Source organism: Orcinus orca, chromosome 20 (genome assembly GCF_937001465.1).
Source record: "Orcinus orca chromosome 20, mOrcOrc1.1, whole genome shotgun sequence".
In the NCBI taxonomy this organism is placed as follows: Eukaryota; Metazoa; Chordata; class Mammalia; order Artiodactyla; family Delphinidae; genus Orcinus; species Orcinus orca.
In genome coordinates, this window is record NC_064578.1 from 46,593,922 (window position 1) to 46,608,743 (window position 14,822).

At 52.0% G+C, this 14,822-nt stretch overlaps 1 protein-coding gene across 2 annotated transcripts in view; it reads right to left on the reverse strand.

The window, feature by feature from the left end:
* Positions 1 to 3,327: 3,327 nt before the first annotated feature.
* FCGBP (Fc gamma binding protein) overlaps positions 3,328 to 14,822 on the reverse strand; it is an 83,229-nt gene continuing 71,734 nt past the window's right edge. For both annotated transcript variants that reach the window (XM_033430957.2, XM_049703720.1), the window contains 7 exons: positions 14,073 to 14,616; positions 12,441 to 13,012; positions 11,562 to 12,135; positions 10,256 to 10,455; positions 7,192 to 7,575; positions 3,625 to 3,896; positions 3,328 to 3,503 (listed from right to left, as the gene is read on the reverse strand). In XM_033430957.2, coding sequence (XP_033286848.1) covers positions 3,494 to 3,503; positions 3,625 to 3,896; positions 7,192 to 7,575; positions 10,256 to 10,455; positions 11,562 to 12,135; positions 12,441 to 13,012; positions 14,073 to 14,616 — 2,556 coding nt within the window. In that variant the 3' untranslated portion in view covers positions 3,328 to 3,493. The remainder of the gene's footprint in view (positions 3,504 to 3,624; positions 3,897 to 7,191; positions 7,576 to 10,255; positions 10,456 to 11,561; positions 12,136 to 12,440; positions 13,013 to 14,072; positions 14,617 to 14,822) is intronic.

Consider the following 14,822-nt stretch of genomic DNA (forward strand, 5'->3'; position numbering starts at 1 on the left):
CGTGCTCCTTGTGGCTGCTTCTAAACCATTTTCTGCCTCTTCTCTAAGCCCCTTTGAAGTTTCTACACAGCATCTGCTCCCATTCTTGTAACCAGCTTTATCAACTCCCAAGTCACTGCACCTCATTGCATCTTTTTAGCTCCAGGCTCACTGCCACACAAGCTGTTCCTCTCATAATTCTTGGTGATTTCCAAATTCAGGTAGATGAACCTTTGACCGTTCTGGCCTCTCGAGATGCCTTGTCTTCCTCTTCTCTAGCGATCTCGTCCTTCACCCAACACTTCCCTCCCACACTTAGACTTTGTGCTGGGGACACAATGGTGACCGTGGCAGCCCCGAGATCCCAGGCCAGTGGGGGAGAAAGGCCCACCCCCATACAGTGGCAACCACAAAACCACAGCCCCTGCAGTCTCAGTTCCATGCATCTCACTGTCTGCCCATCACCTCCTGTCTTTCCAGCTCACTCCCTCTAAACCTATTGCTCCAAGGATCCTTCACCCCCATAAGCTGACCTCCTTTTCCCTGCCCCTCACCCCCTTGTGACCACAGTACTCTCACCACCCAGCCTGATTCCTCATCCAGTGTTCTCTCCTTTGCTCCCACCCTCAAACTTCTAACTTTATCTTTTGCACCCAATTGAGTCCACTCTCCACCTCCTCCGCACCTGCTCACTGGAAGCTGAATATGGATGGAGAAAAACCCACACCCACTGCCAGAGTGGGTCTCACTTCGGATTCACGACCACAAACCCAAGTGGGCCCTAATGCGGCCCAGCCATCCTATCACATGTCCCTAATTAATTCATTCTCTCGTTTCCTTTTTTTTCTTAATAGTACGGGAAATGTGCTCATTTTCAAATGCCTGATTAAGGCATAACTTACATACCATAAAATCCACCTATTTTAAGTGTATATAGGTCCGCACATTTTAGTAAATGTATACAGTTGTGCGCCCATCACCGCAATCCAGTTTCAGAACAGATCCATCATTCCATTTCATACAAAGAAAACCATACAATATGTAGCCTTCTGCGTCTGGCTCTTGTCACTTAGCATCATGTTCCGAATGGTTGCATGTATCAGTAGTTGGTTCCTTTTCATTGCTGAGGATTCATCGTATGGCTATACCACATTTCGTTTGTCTGTTCACCTGTCGAGCATTCGAGATGTTTCCAGTGTGCAGGTTATTAATGCTGCTATAACCATTCACTTACAAGTACTGGTGTGGACAAATGCTTTCATTTTTCTTGAGAAGAGTCCCAGGAGTCAAATGGCTGAGTCACGTGATCAGAGTATGTTTACCTTTTTAAGAAACTGACACACTGTTTCCCAAAGCAGTTGGACTCATTTTCCTGAAGGATTATTTTACGCTCTCTCTTCTCATCAGACCTCAAAACTTACTCCTTCTTTCTTACTCTTAGCTGATGACCTTGCTTCCCACTTGAATGAGAACATACAAGCAATCATAAGAGAACTGCAGTATCCTCCTATCCCCGTATCTACCAGGCAACGGCACCTGTTACCTCCTATGCCGTAAAAGAAAACTGTTTTTGTGCTCATACACTTCACTTCTGACACCAAATGTATCTCCACACCAAGCAATTCTCCAGTTCTCTGCAGACTCCACCTGCTGACCTATACTTTAATTCAGTTCGGACACTAACTACCCAGAGTTGCATCAGACCCCACAGGTTAAGGACGGAAAGGAACAGAGGAAATCACTTTAAGTGAGGTGGTTGTGGAAGCCCTCTCTAAGGTAGCAACATGTAAGTGGACATTTGAAGGATGAGAAGCATCTAGTCACGTGATGACAGCTTTTCGCAAAGGAATGAAGTGAAAAATTTTGGCATGTTCAATACCCTGAAAGATCAGGTTCCCAGATCGTAGTTAGCAGGAAGGACAGTGATAGATGAGTCAGAAGAGGTTAACAGGGGCCTTGTAGGACAAGGTGAAGGAATTTGATTTTATGACAAGATAAATTTATAGCCAGTGGTCCTACTTATATGTAAAGAAGAGTCATCTAGTGGCTGTGAGGATGAATTACAGGCAGGGAAGAGCAGATGGTACGCTACTGTTGACATGAGTGAGGATGGTGGTGACAGTGGGCACAATAAGAAAGACAGATTTCAGGTGTGTTTTGATACCATCCAGAAAGATTTGTTGATGGACTGAATAGATGGCAAAGGGGAGGGAAGAAGAACAATTCCCCATTTTCTGGCTGCTAGACTGAGGATTGGTAGTGCTATTCACTGAGGTGGGGAAGACCACTACAGGCAGGGCACAAGACAGGTTTCAAAGGGAAGAGAGACTTCAATTTTTGACTTGTAGTTTGGATGAACACATTAAATCCTTGCTCCAACTCTGAGAGGTAGGTACTACCCTTAACTCTACTTTATTATTTTTTTAAACATTTATTTATTTATTTGGCTGCACCGGGTCTTAGTTGTGGCATGCAGGATCTTTAGTTGCAGCATGCAGGATCTTTAGTTGTGGCATGCAGGATCTTTAATTGCAGCATGAAGGCTCTTAGTTGTGGCATGTGGGGATCTAGTTCCCTGACCAGGGATCGAACCCGGGCCCGCTGCTTTGGGAGTGCAGAGTCTTAACCACTGGACCAGGGAAGTCCCATCCTTAGCTCTACTTTAAATATGATGCTTTTGGCTGAATGTTTGTGTCCCCTCAAAATTCATGTGTCGGAACCTATCTCCAATGTGATAATATTTGGAGGTGGGGACTTCGGGAAGTGATAGGTCGTAAGGGTGGAGCCTTCGTGAATGAGATTAGTGTCTTTATAAAAGAGGCCCAGAGAATACCCTTGTCCTTCCACCAAGGGCGCATGAGATAGCCACCTATGAACCAGAAAGCAGGCTCTTACCAGACACCGAATCTGCTGATGCCTTGATCTCGGACTTCCCAGCCTCCAGAACTGTGAGAAGTTTAAACTTCTGTTGTTTATAAGCCACCCATTTTATGGTATTTTGTTACAGCAACCTGAGTGGACTAAAACGTATGAGGAAACCGAATGACAGAGACATTAACGTGCCAGGGTTATAAACGATCAAGTCAGAATCTATTGATCTTTCTTTTCATTTTCTACTTCTTCCCTGCAATTATTCATCTTCTCATCCATCCATTTTTCTAATCCTCCATTTCTCCATTTTCCCATTTCCCCACCCATCTTATTCCCAATCTACCCATCTATCTCCATCCATCCATCCCCTCACCTGCCAACAAATATTCATCACGTGCCAGATTCCCCAGGCATCTGACACCTGCTGTGCAGGAAGGAACGTCAGGGATGAGAAGACATAAGACAGGCACATTGGTATGCAGCTTAGCTTAAGATTTTTATTCAATGCTTTCCCAGTTGGCCTCAGTGGCTCAGCAAAGGGGTAGAGTGGATGAGGGACATACAGTGACAGAGTGCATCCCTCAATTATTGCAACCTCCAGGGGGCTCAGGTCCTGAAGTCCTCATTCCCGGTGGATGACGGATCAGTCCAGACTGCAAGAGACAGACACTTAGCACTTTTTGTAGACTGAGCACCCATCCCGACTGCCCCTTTCCCATGAGGACCCAGGTGCCCCTGCTCCAATTAGCCTGGCTTCCAAGCTACATTCCTCACCATGGGGAGAAGTCCTGTGCTCTCCAGTTTTCCAGTGTTGTCTCCTTCTGGGGGTCATGCCCATCATTGGTCTGGTCCGCGTCAAAGTTTCCGCAGGCCCCACACAGCATCCCAGCATGGTCATCGCCGACCACCACAGCTAGCTGCCCATCGGTGCCAAGCTGCACCCGAACCCCTGCCTTCTGCTGGACTAGCACGGAGCCATCAGGATTCCGACTCACGGACACAGACGTTAGCACCTCAGCTGGGAGATCCACTTGGAGACCATTCACCTGGGTGGTTGGGTGAAACACAGAGGTGAGCTGGAACCACAGGAGAGCTGGGGTGTTACTAGGATGGAGAGCCCAAGGAAGACAACAAGTTCAAGGAGTGGAAGCAGAGATGCGGATTCTGAAAGAGATGGAGACCTGGATGATTGCACCAAATGGAGAGATGGAGACCTAAGGTAGCTGGAGATGTGGATGGACAGATAGAAGGACAGAGAGCGGATGGATGAACAGAAGGATCAATGCATAAGCGGGTGTGCACACAACATTCCAAGGGCGGCCGGGGTTGGGGGGAAGCACTTGTACCAGATAGATAAACAAACAATCAGTCAAACCCCAGCATCATCCTGCCTGATTCTAGTTTACAAAAGAAAAGAACACTTGAGCATTTCCTGTAAGTTACTGGTTCCCTAACAAGGCAGCTTCATCCCTTATTTTTTCAATGCTGATGTCTGAAGACAAGTAGTGACCTAGCAAGTATAATGATCATGTGAGAAAATGGCTATATTTCTCCATCACTGGCTGTGAACTCAGTAACCTTGGTAACCTTGTGAGTTTTCCCCTTTAAATAACTGTGTCTGTTGGTTTTTTTAAAAAAATAAATTTATCTATCTATCTATCTATTTATTTACTTATGGCTGCATCGGGTCTTCATTGCTGCACACGGGCTTTCTCTAGTTGGGGCGAGTGGGGGCTACTCTTCGTTGTGGCGCTCGGGCTTCTCATCGCGGTGGCTTCTCTTGTTGCGGAGCACAGGCTCTAGGTGCATGGGCTTCAGTAGTTGTGGCGTACGAGCTCAGTAGGTGTGGCTTGCGGGCTCTAGAGCGCAGGCTCAGTAGTTGTGGCACATGGGCTTAGTTGCTCTGCAGCATGTGGGATCTTCCCGGACCACGGCTTGAACCCGTGTCCCCTGCATCGGCAGGCAGATTCTCAACCACTGTGCCACCAGGGAAGTCCTGTTGTCTGTTTTCTTCGATGAGTTAACCCTTCTGAAGTTAGATTCCCTAGCAAGCCTTGTTTCAAAGAAAAGTTCTTTTTTTCTAAATGCTTTTTCATGTGACTTTTCCTCTGCCAGATGATTGGAGAGGTGGGTAGATAGACTGGAAAGATAGGTAGATAGGTCTGAAAAGATGGATGGATGGGTGGGCGAATAAATGGATGGATGGAAGGAAGGAATGGAGGGAGGGGAGGGGTGAGGAAGAGAGGGAAAAAGGAAAGAGAGGTAGAAGGAGGAGAGAAGGAGGGATGGATGCAGTGAAGGATAGTTGGAGAGATGGATGGAAAGTTTCACCTGGCTGCAAGCTTCGACGATGTAAGAACTGGGTCTGAGTTATCTGTGTTACCCAGCACATGGCCTGGTGCGGAGGGAACAGGGATGAATGTATTCACAAAACCAAACTTTTCCTGGGTACCCTCTTGGTGCCAGGCCCTGATCTGGGTACTGGTGACAAAGTGATGACCAAGATGAACAGGATCCCTGCCCATCTGAGGATTGTATTCTGGTAATGGAGAAAGGCAACAAACACAAAGAAATAATGGATAACCTCAGATAGTGATAAGCACTTGAAGGAAGTAAAACAGAGTAACAGCACTGAGACTGGGATGGAGTCAGAGCTTCCATAGGTAGCTGGGAAAGGCCTCTCGGTAGAAGCAATGCCAGAACTGAGGTCTGAAGGATGAGAAGGAGCCAACTCTTAGAAAATCTGCATTGCAGCAGTGGGAACAGCGAATGCAAAGGCCCCAAGGTGGGAACAAGCTTGCTCTGCTGTATGAATAGGATAAAGGCCAGCTTGGCCTATTATCCGCACAGCCAATGAGGGAAGGAGCTGTAGGAAATGAGGTTGGTGAGGCTGGCAGCAGTCCGATCACACAAGGCCATGGAAGGGAGGTGGCTTGAGTTTGGAATGTTTGGAATGGGGAGTCACTGTAGAGTTTTAAGCACAGAATGCCCTGATCTGATTCACATTTCTAGAACATCTGCTGTGTAGAGAATCGTTTCTTGATAGAGGAGCAAGGGAAGGTCAAGAGCAGGGGTCTGTTCACCTGAATTATGGATCAAGCAGAGGCCAGAGAAAAAGAGGGACTGGTCCGGATTACACTAACAAGAGAACTCAAGCTTCCCTGCTCTCAGCAGGGCTGAGTCTTGGACCAGCTCGATGCCTTGGTGGAGGGATGTAGACAGACCATTCACTGGGGGAGGAGTGTGGGGAGCATTGGCTTTATCGCCCCACGAGACCCAGAGGACACCAGTGGATGTCTCTGCAATCAATGAACAGGTCGTGGAAACGGAGACATGGGAACTTTAGGGCAGCCTGACATCTGTGTGTGGGTCTTAGGCTCTATTACTTGGGCCACAGATGATTAGACTCTGAGTCAGCATCAGCCCTCAGTTCGGCCAGATTCTCTCTCTAGAAATTTGGAATTGGGGTGGTGAGAACTGTGGGGTTTGGTGAATGCAAGGCAGTGGTAAGTCAACAGAAGTCAAGGGGCAGAAGGGAGAACCCACTGGGGCTGGAATGGACTCATGAGGCAAACAATGACAGGCCTGAGGGGGCCCTAAGAGCAAGCTGAAAGACGGCTGAGGGAAGGGTCGAGTGGCCTGGGATTGATAGAGTCCAAAGGGTGTTCCCACTGAGCACTGCACCTGGAGTCCATCTTGGTCCCTTATATCCACACAGTCACCACCACACTCCATTCCCATCGAAGTGGTTCAGAGCCTGGGTGCCGGTGGGTTCAAAGCCTGGATCTCCCGGGTACTCTCTGAGTGACTTGGGTAAATGATGTCACCTTCCGGGGCCCTAGTTTCCCCTCTGTGTAAAATGGGGATAATAATAGTCCCTGTCTCATGAGTATGTTGTGGGGAGTCACAGAGAATGAAGCTGATTTGGGGGATAGCAAGTCTAAAACACAGAGGTACAAATTCCGATGACACTGCCAGGCACCTGGATCCAGCCACTCCTGAGGCTCTGTCCCTGGATTTTCTAGTTATGTGGGCCAATCAATTCATTTTTACTCAAGGCACTCTGAATTTGGCTTTCTGTCACTTGCAACCAAGAGAGTCTTGGTTAACACTAAAATCAAAACTAGTAAGTTACTTGAATGTGCTTTTGTTCTTCAAGAGCTCAGCCAGAATAGAGGGACTAAGTTTGAAGTACTGACACAAATAGAAATCCAGAGAAACAAACTGCAGAGATCTGTAAAGAAAACAGACAGCAAGGCAGATGGGCTGCCAGGAATGTAGGGACACTGCAACAGGAAGAACAAAGCTCAGGGGAGACATGCCCCCTGTGTCCAGGCTTACCCACACGCCCTTGATTCGGGTCACAGTCACCAGTCCATCCTGGAAGAAGATGTGAACGTGGCCCAGAACTGCTGCTTTGCCATTGCAGGGCCAGACATCAGCAACCACACGGTACCACGGGACGGTCTCCTGTAGTCCTGGGCAGCGGAAAGAGAGCTCGTAGATGCCGGGGGAGCTGACGGCACTGCGGGCCCCATCGAAGGTGGTGAGGTTGGCATCCACAGAGAGGGAACAGAGGCCACGGGAGACCCAGCAGTCCCGGACCCCAGCCTGGACCTCGCATACGCGGCCTGGAGGACAGCTGGCCGCTTGGCACGTCTGGCCGGTGCTCGAGGAGCAGGAACAGCGCTCGCTGCAGTCTGAGGTCAGTAGGGAGGAGTTCGCCTGTGCACAGAAAGGGGCCAGGTTACAGTGGTGCGGTGGACTGAAAAAACAGACACAACCCGTCAACCCTCTGGACCCATGCAGAGTGACTTTGCAGTAGCTCCCATTAAGAAATGGAGTTTCCCCTTCCTCACGAATCTGGGCTGGCCTTAAGACTATGCCTTGGTTATTACAATGCAGCAGAAGCAACGCTGTGCCAGGTTCAAGCCTGGACCTCAAGAGACCTTACAGATTTCTTCTCTCTTTCTCGGAACCCTTCCCAGACACCACAGGCTAGCCTGCCTGAGTATGAGAGACCCCGTGGAAGAGAGACAGCCAGCCCTCAGCTGACCCACTGGGGGACCACAGATGTATGAGTGAGCCCAGGGGTGGCAGAAGAACTGCCCTGCTGATCCCAGCCCAAACTGCAGAGCTGCAGAATTGTGAACTAAACAAACCGTTGTTTTAAGCCACTATGTCTTGGGGGTGGTTTGCAACCCAGCAAAAGCTAACTGATACAGGTAGGAGTGGGCACTGGAGATATTCCAGAGTCCTGGCACCCCCAGCCTAGAACAGAGGGCTCTGGAAACCCAATTCCAGGAAATGGACTTTTTCTCCTGTCTGACCGGCTGTTCTTTCTTCACTGCATTTTCAAGTTCCTCCTCATCTCCCAAATCCTGAACACTATCCTGCCCAGGGCTTAGTCCTCAGATCTATTCTTTCTCTATCTACCATTTACTACCTGGTGATCTCACCAAATCTCATGAAGACTAAAGCAGTGTCTGATCCTCAGCTGCACCCTGGCCCAGGGTGTGGGTCGGGTGTGGGTAATTGTTATAGAGACCATTATTGAGACAACAGGTGAAATTCAAATAAAACCTTTACGTTAGATAACAGTATCAAGTCAGTATTAATTTTCTGACTTTGAATTGTATTGTGGTCAGATCAAATGAGTTTTTTTATTCTTAAGAAATCCTTGCAAAAGTATTTAGGGGTAAAGGGGTACTATGTCTGCATCATACTCTCAAATGGTGCAGAAAAAGCAGTATGTGTGTATGCATACAAACATATATATATATATATATATATATATATATATATGTATATGGAGAGAGAGAGAGAGAGAGGGGATGATAAAGTGGCAAAAAATGTCAACATTCGAAGTACCTGAGTAAAGGGTAGGCAGGAGTTCTTTGTACTATTCTTGTAATTTTTCTTAAATTTGAATTATTTAAAAATAAAAGTTTGAGAACTTTAAACAAAATGAATACATTTAATTAAAAAAAATTTACCATCTCTATACTGATGACTCCCAGATTTATGTCTCCAGCCCAGACCTCTCCCCTGAATATCAGACCTACAAATCCAAGAAACGTAGCACGGGCAGAGTGGTCAAGGCTGGCGTGGGGAAGCACAGGGGTCTGTGGGGGTCCAGAGGAGGAGCCTAACCCCACCTAGGGGATCAGAGAGGGCTTCCTGTAGGCGGTGAGGCCTGAAGGAAGGAGTAGGAGTAGTTTGGCATCTTCTTCCGCAGAAGTCCTGCACTTCTAGACACTCTAGCCTGCCTTTCTGCCGTTAATAAAACTGGGAGGAACAGGGAAGGGATGTGGTAATCCATCTTTCCTTTATTTGATAAATATGCTTTTGAGGAAGCAGGACAGCCTAGTAGTTCAGAAGGTGAGCCCAGGCTGCTGGGGTGTGCATCCCAGACTCCCCACTTGCTAACAGGTAGCCTTGGGCTGACTTCTCTCTGTCATCCATAAAATGGGGAAAATAACAATAGTACGTGACTCGTAGAATCGCTGTTACTATCAAATGACGTCTATAACAAACTTGGTGCATAGTAAGGGCTCAAAAAATATCAATCACAAAAGTAAATCAACTATTAACTTTCGCTTCCCATTATTAAATGACTGTAGCTGTGCTCTGCTATAAGTTACTATTATTTTTACTGAGTGTGATGAACATGGAGGGTGAGGCCCAGTGCTCAGTGGGTGCCTTTCAAGCACAATCACCCCCGATTCCTCAGACACCTATGGTGCAAGGGTGATGACTAACCCCATTTTACAGATGGAGAAAATGAGGCTCAGGAAGGAGACTGTAGTAGGCCCGATAATGGCCACCCCAAAGACATCAGGTCCTAGACCCAGTAAATGTTACCTTATATGGAAAAAGGGTGTTTGCAGTTGTGATTAAGAATTTTTGAGATGCTGAAATTATCCTGGGTGGGCCTTAAATACAATCAAGTGTATCCTTATAAGGAGGAGCCAGAGGGAAATTTTATGACACATACAGAAGAGGAGGGGAAATGCGACATGGAAGCAGAAATTGGAGTGACATGGCCATAAGCCAAGGAATGCCTGCAGCCACCAAACGCTGGGAGAGGCAAGGAACAGCTTTTCCCCTACAGCCTCTGGAGGGAGTGCCGCCCTGCCGACATCTTGCCCCAGTTATCCTGATTTCTGTCTTCTGGTCTCCAGAACTGTGAGAGAATAAATTTCTCTTGTTTTAAGGCACCGAGTTGCGGTCATTCGTCACAGCAGCCACAGGAAACTAACACAGGGACGTTACTAACATTGAGTCACACAGCAGGGAAGTGGTGGCAGCCTCTCTGTCCCCATCCTCGAGGGGGTCAGCACAGAAACTCTGAGTCCCCCTCAAGCCCCTCCACCCTCCCTGCCCATCTCAAGCTCCTGCTTACTGGCAAGTATCGGCCGTCATGGGTGCAGCCGCAGTCTTGGACAGGGATGCAGACACCCTGGGACAGCAGGAAGCGGTCGTCACACTCGCAGCCCTCAAAGCAGCGGGTGGTGCAGCCCGTGAGGCCAGAGAGAGCCGCACAGGAGCCCTGGCAGGAGCGCGTGCAGATGGAGTAGTGGCTGTGGGCAGGGCACTGGAGCGCTGCGGAGAGAGAAGGCAGGGTGGGGTCATGCCTACACACGGCCACTGAATAATGAATGGGGCCTACTGCACACCCAGCTCTGGGCTGCCGGTGCTGGGGACACGGCAATGAAGACAGCTCCAGGCCCTGCTCTATCTGTCAGTGGGACAGATAGCGATGGCCCAGTGTGATCAGGGCTGCATTGGGGAAATACAGACAGAAGGTCAGGGCCAGGATGCGGCAAGCACAGGCAGAGGGGTCAGGGCCAGGATGGGGGCTGTGAGGACCCAGGGGAAGCAACCAGAGTGAGGGCCTGGGCTCTGGCTAAGCAACTGGTGGGTGGTGTGGCTGCCCCGCGATGAGGACCAGGATCAGGAATAGGAGGACCAGGTTTGGGGTGAAATGCTGATGTCATACAGGAACACAGGAGGTGTGTGAGGGACCCTGAGGACACCAAGTGCAAAGTGTCCAGGAGGTCACTGGACCCATGAGGCTGGCAGTCAGGAGAGAGGTCAGACATGGAGACAGGCAGTGTCTACTGCCAGCACCGAGGACAAATCTAAGGCTATAAGGGTAGGTATGGGCCTGGATGTAGGTCCTACCCTGAGGAGAATGAAGGAGACACAGCCCTGCCCTGGGGGCATGAGTGGCCACTGCCTTGTCCAGGAGAGTCCAAGGAGACATGGCCCTGTCCTAGGGGTTTGAAGGAAACAGATAAGCCCTAACTGTGGGTATCTAAGAGGTACAGTCTTGGGCTGGGCGTCTGAGGGAGCTGCAGCCTTGTCTTAAAGGATCTGAGGGGCTACGGTCCCATCCTGGAGGAACTGGGTGAGCCACAGACTCAGGCTTTATTGTGTGAGCTTCTGACCTGCCCGACCCACCCTCCAAGGTCACCACAAAAAAGGTTCCGGATGGGCCTTGAGAAGAACTGCATCTGAGGTCTCAGGAGAGCAGGCCCCTGAAAGGAGTCTGAGAAGGGCCGGTCAGCCAGGCAGGAGGGAAGCCAGCAGGGTGTGCTGTGGGAGGAGCTGGGGACTGCTCCTGAGATGCACACAGGACAGGGAGCAGGCCAGAGGGTACCCCCGAGCCTGGGCTGAAGTCCTCCCAGGGGCCCATGGACACTCACGGCAGAAGCTGTCTGTCCTCCAGGGCTTCACGGCCACGCCAGCTGCCTGGCAGGCCGCTGTGTAGGCTGACAGGCTGCGGCAGAGGGTGGCACTGTTGCCCTTCTGGGCACAGAGGTCATACACGCACTGGCGGAAGTACTCAGAGGGGCTCAGAGCTGCATGGCAGGCCGAGAAGGGGCCCTTGGCATCCTGGAGCCGCCCGCAGGCCTCAAGGCTCTCATAGGGCGCCGTCTCCTCTGCTGAGCACAGGGGGCAGCCCTGGGGCCCACAGCCCTCGCCACAGCCCTGGGAGGAGCCGGGTGCCCGCCATGCGGCTCCAAAGGCATCCACGCTGGGGGCCATGGCGCCACTGGGCAGGACAAAGTCATCATTCCAGTTGCCGTTGAAGTTCCCACAGAGGCCACAAAGCCGGTCACGGAAGGGGCTAGGGATGGATATGAGGATGTAGGCATCGCCGTCAAAGAGAAGACGCAGCTCCTTGGTGGTCTGCAGAATCATGTTCCGGCCCTCGGCGGTCACCCGCACGTGGCCCACAGCCACAGGCAGGGCTACAGCCTCGCCATCCACAGTGACCTGGATGGAGGGTCAGATGCGTCAGGGCTCATAGAAGCACAGGTAAGGCAGTTCCCTCAGACTCCCAGGATGCAGCTGTCTCTCTCTCAGTCACACTGGGGTGGGGCCATGTCCCCCCCAGACTTCCCAGGGTAGGGTCGTGTCCCCTTCAGAGACCCCAGGGCAGGGCTGTGTCTTGTTCAGTCCCCCGTGGGGCAGGGTCATATCTCGCTCAAAACCCCCAGGGTGGGCCCTGTCCCCCTCAGAGCCTCCAAGGTGGGACCAGGTTGCCCTCAGATCCCCAGGGCAAGGCCACGTCCACTTACCTGTGGCCCTCGAGCCAGGCCCACAACCTGGCCAGCCACAGTAACCACCAGACGCTGGGGATCTCCAGCCGCATTATTCTCAAGCACAATGGTAAAGTCCTCGTCCCCAGGCTGTGGGTGGCAGACCTGGGCCAAGATATAGGAGCAGGAGCCATGCAGGTCATAGGCACGGCCGTCGAGGGTAATGTAGTGGACGCCCCCGCTGGCCAGGCAGCGGCCACAGCCTGTAGGGCGACAGGCCTGGACGCCATCCTGTAACCGGCACTCCTCGTAGGGCCCGCAGGCCGCGCCCTCCTGGCAGCTGACCTGGCCGCCCGGCCCACACTCGCAGCGCCGCTCACACTCAGGACCCGGGTAGAAGTCCTTGCCCAGCGGGTAGTAGCGGCCCTCGTGGAGGCAGCCGCACTGGCCCACAGGCACGCAGGTGTCTCCACTAAGCACAAAGCCAGCGTCGCAGAAACAGCCCTCCCGGCAGGTGGATTCGCAGCCCTCGGGCGCTGAGAGGCTAGGGCAGCTCACAGGGCAGGAGTCACCACAGAGCTTGTAGTGACTGTGGGCCGGGCACTGGAGGGCTGTGGGGACAAGAGGGGAATGAGCCAGGCAGGCACGAGGGAGGAACACAGGGGAGGCACAGAGCGGGAGAACCTGCCCAGGTGAATCTGTATGTTCTGCCTGAGTACATTTCGTGAGTGAATCTGTCCGGGGATCTGAGCGGGGTGTCTGATCCACTACATCTAACGGGGGGATTCAGTGTGGGGACCTGGGGTCTCTCTGCCCAGGTAGTGTGTCAACAGGATCAAGTCGATCTGACTGGGTGAATCCAACCCCATATATCTGACCAAGATATGCAGGAACCAACTGTATCTCAGGGTGTGAATCTGGCCGGATGTACCTTGGGGTACGAATCCACACGAGTACGCTTGACTGTCAGTGTCTGACCTGGAGCCTCTCACGGTCTCGACGACAGGGTCTGTCAGTGTGTGACTCTGACCACATGTATGTGGATTGGGTGAAGCTGACAGGATAAATCTGACCAGGAGATCTGTCTGAGGGGAACTGCCCAGGACTATCTGACCTGAATCTGTATGTATCTGCCTGGGGCTATGTCAGGGTCCTGATTCTACGTGGGTATATCTGCCTAAGTGCGTCTCAGTGTAAATGTGATCAAGTGTCTCTAACCAGAGGAGTCTCTGTCTGAGGTTAGGGGACCAGTTCTATCCGACCCTGTGTATTTCCCTGTTTAAAACCGTCTAGGGGCATCTGACCAGGTGTAACTCTCTAGGTCTCTCTGACCAGGGGTAGCGGAGAGAATCTACCTGACCAGGTGTTATCTAGCTGTGGAGCTTGGACAGGGTCAGCCACCCCAGTCTATCTAAGCGCATGAATCCTGAGAGGGTACTGGACGCAGGGTTTCCAACCACGTGTATCTGAGTCTCTACCACTGCAGAATGTGACCTGGTATATTTCAGTGTGTGAACGCCAAGGTGTTTCTTTCACAGGAGATATCTGGGCTCAGGGGAGGCAGGGTGGTGCCTAAGCCCCACCGAGGAGAAGGCTCTTGTCTTAGAGCCCTGGGAAGGGGGGAGGAGGGGAGCCCCCTGCTATACGGCACATGCATGGATCAGTACTCACGACAGAAGTCCGGCCGCCTCCACTCGCCAAGCTGGGCCCCAGCGGCCTGGCAGGCTACCACATAGGTGGCCACGGCAGGGCAGAGGCCTCCCGGATGGCCCTGAGCCTGGCAGGCGTCCAGCAAGCAGGCCTGGAAGTACTGCGTGGGCGGTACGTGGCTGTGGCAAGGAGCCAGCGGGCCGTCGGGGGCAGAGATCACGCCGCAGGCGTCGGGACCGCCGAAGGGCTCCTGCTGCTCCTGCGTGCAGGGCTGCGGGCACGGCCCGGGCACGCACTCCCCGCAGCCCTCGGCGCCGCCCACTTGCCAGCCGTCCGGGTTCCCGCCCACCGCATTCAGGTCGTCGTTGGGGTTCTGGTTGTAGTTCCCGCAGAGGCCACAAAGGGTGCCCGCGTACGCCGCCGGCACGCGCAGGCGCACGTTGTTGTCTCCGTCGAAAGCCAGCGAGATCGCCGTGGCCGTGGTCACCACCACGTCGGCGCCGCTCAGGTGTGCGCGCAGGCGCGAGTCCAGCTGGAAGGGCAGCGCCACCAGCGTGCCGTCCACCTACAGGGTCGGGGTGGGAGTGGGGGTGGTGAATGTCGCAGGCACAGGTTCGAATCCCGACTCCACTATCTAGTGGCGGGGGGTGGGGTGGGGGGTGGGGGAGGGGTGGCGGGTAGGGTCCCTGTGCACGTGACCTCCCCCCTTGTAATTATAATAGTAGTACTAATAATAAGCGACTATAGGCACGATGTCACTGGCTCCTCACA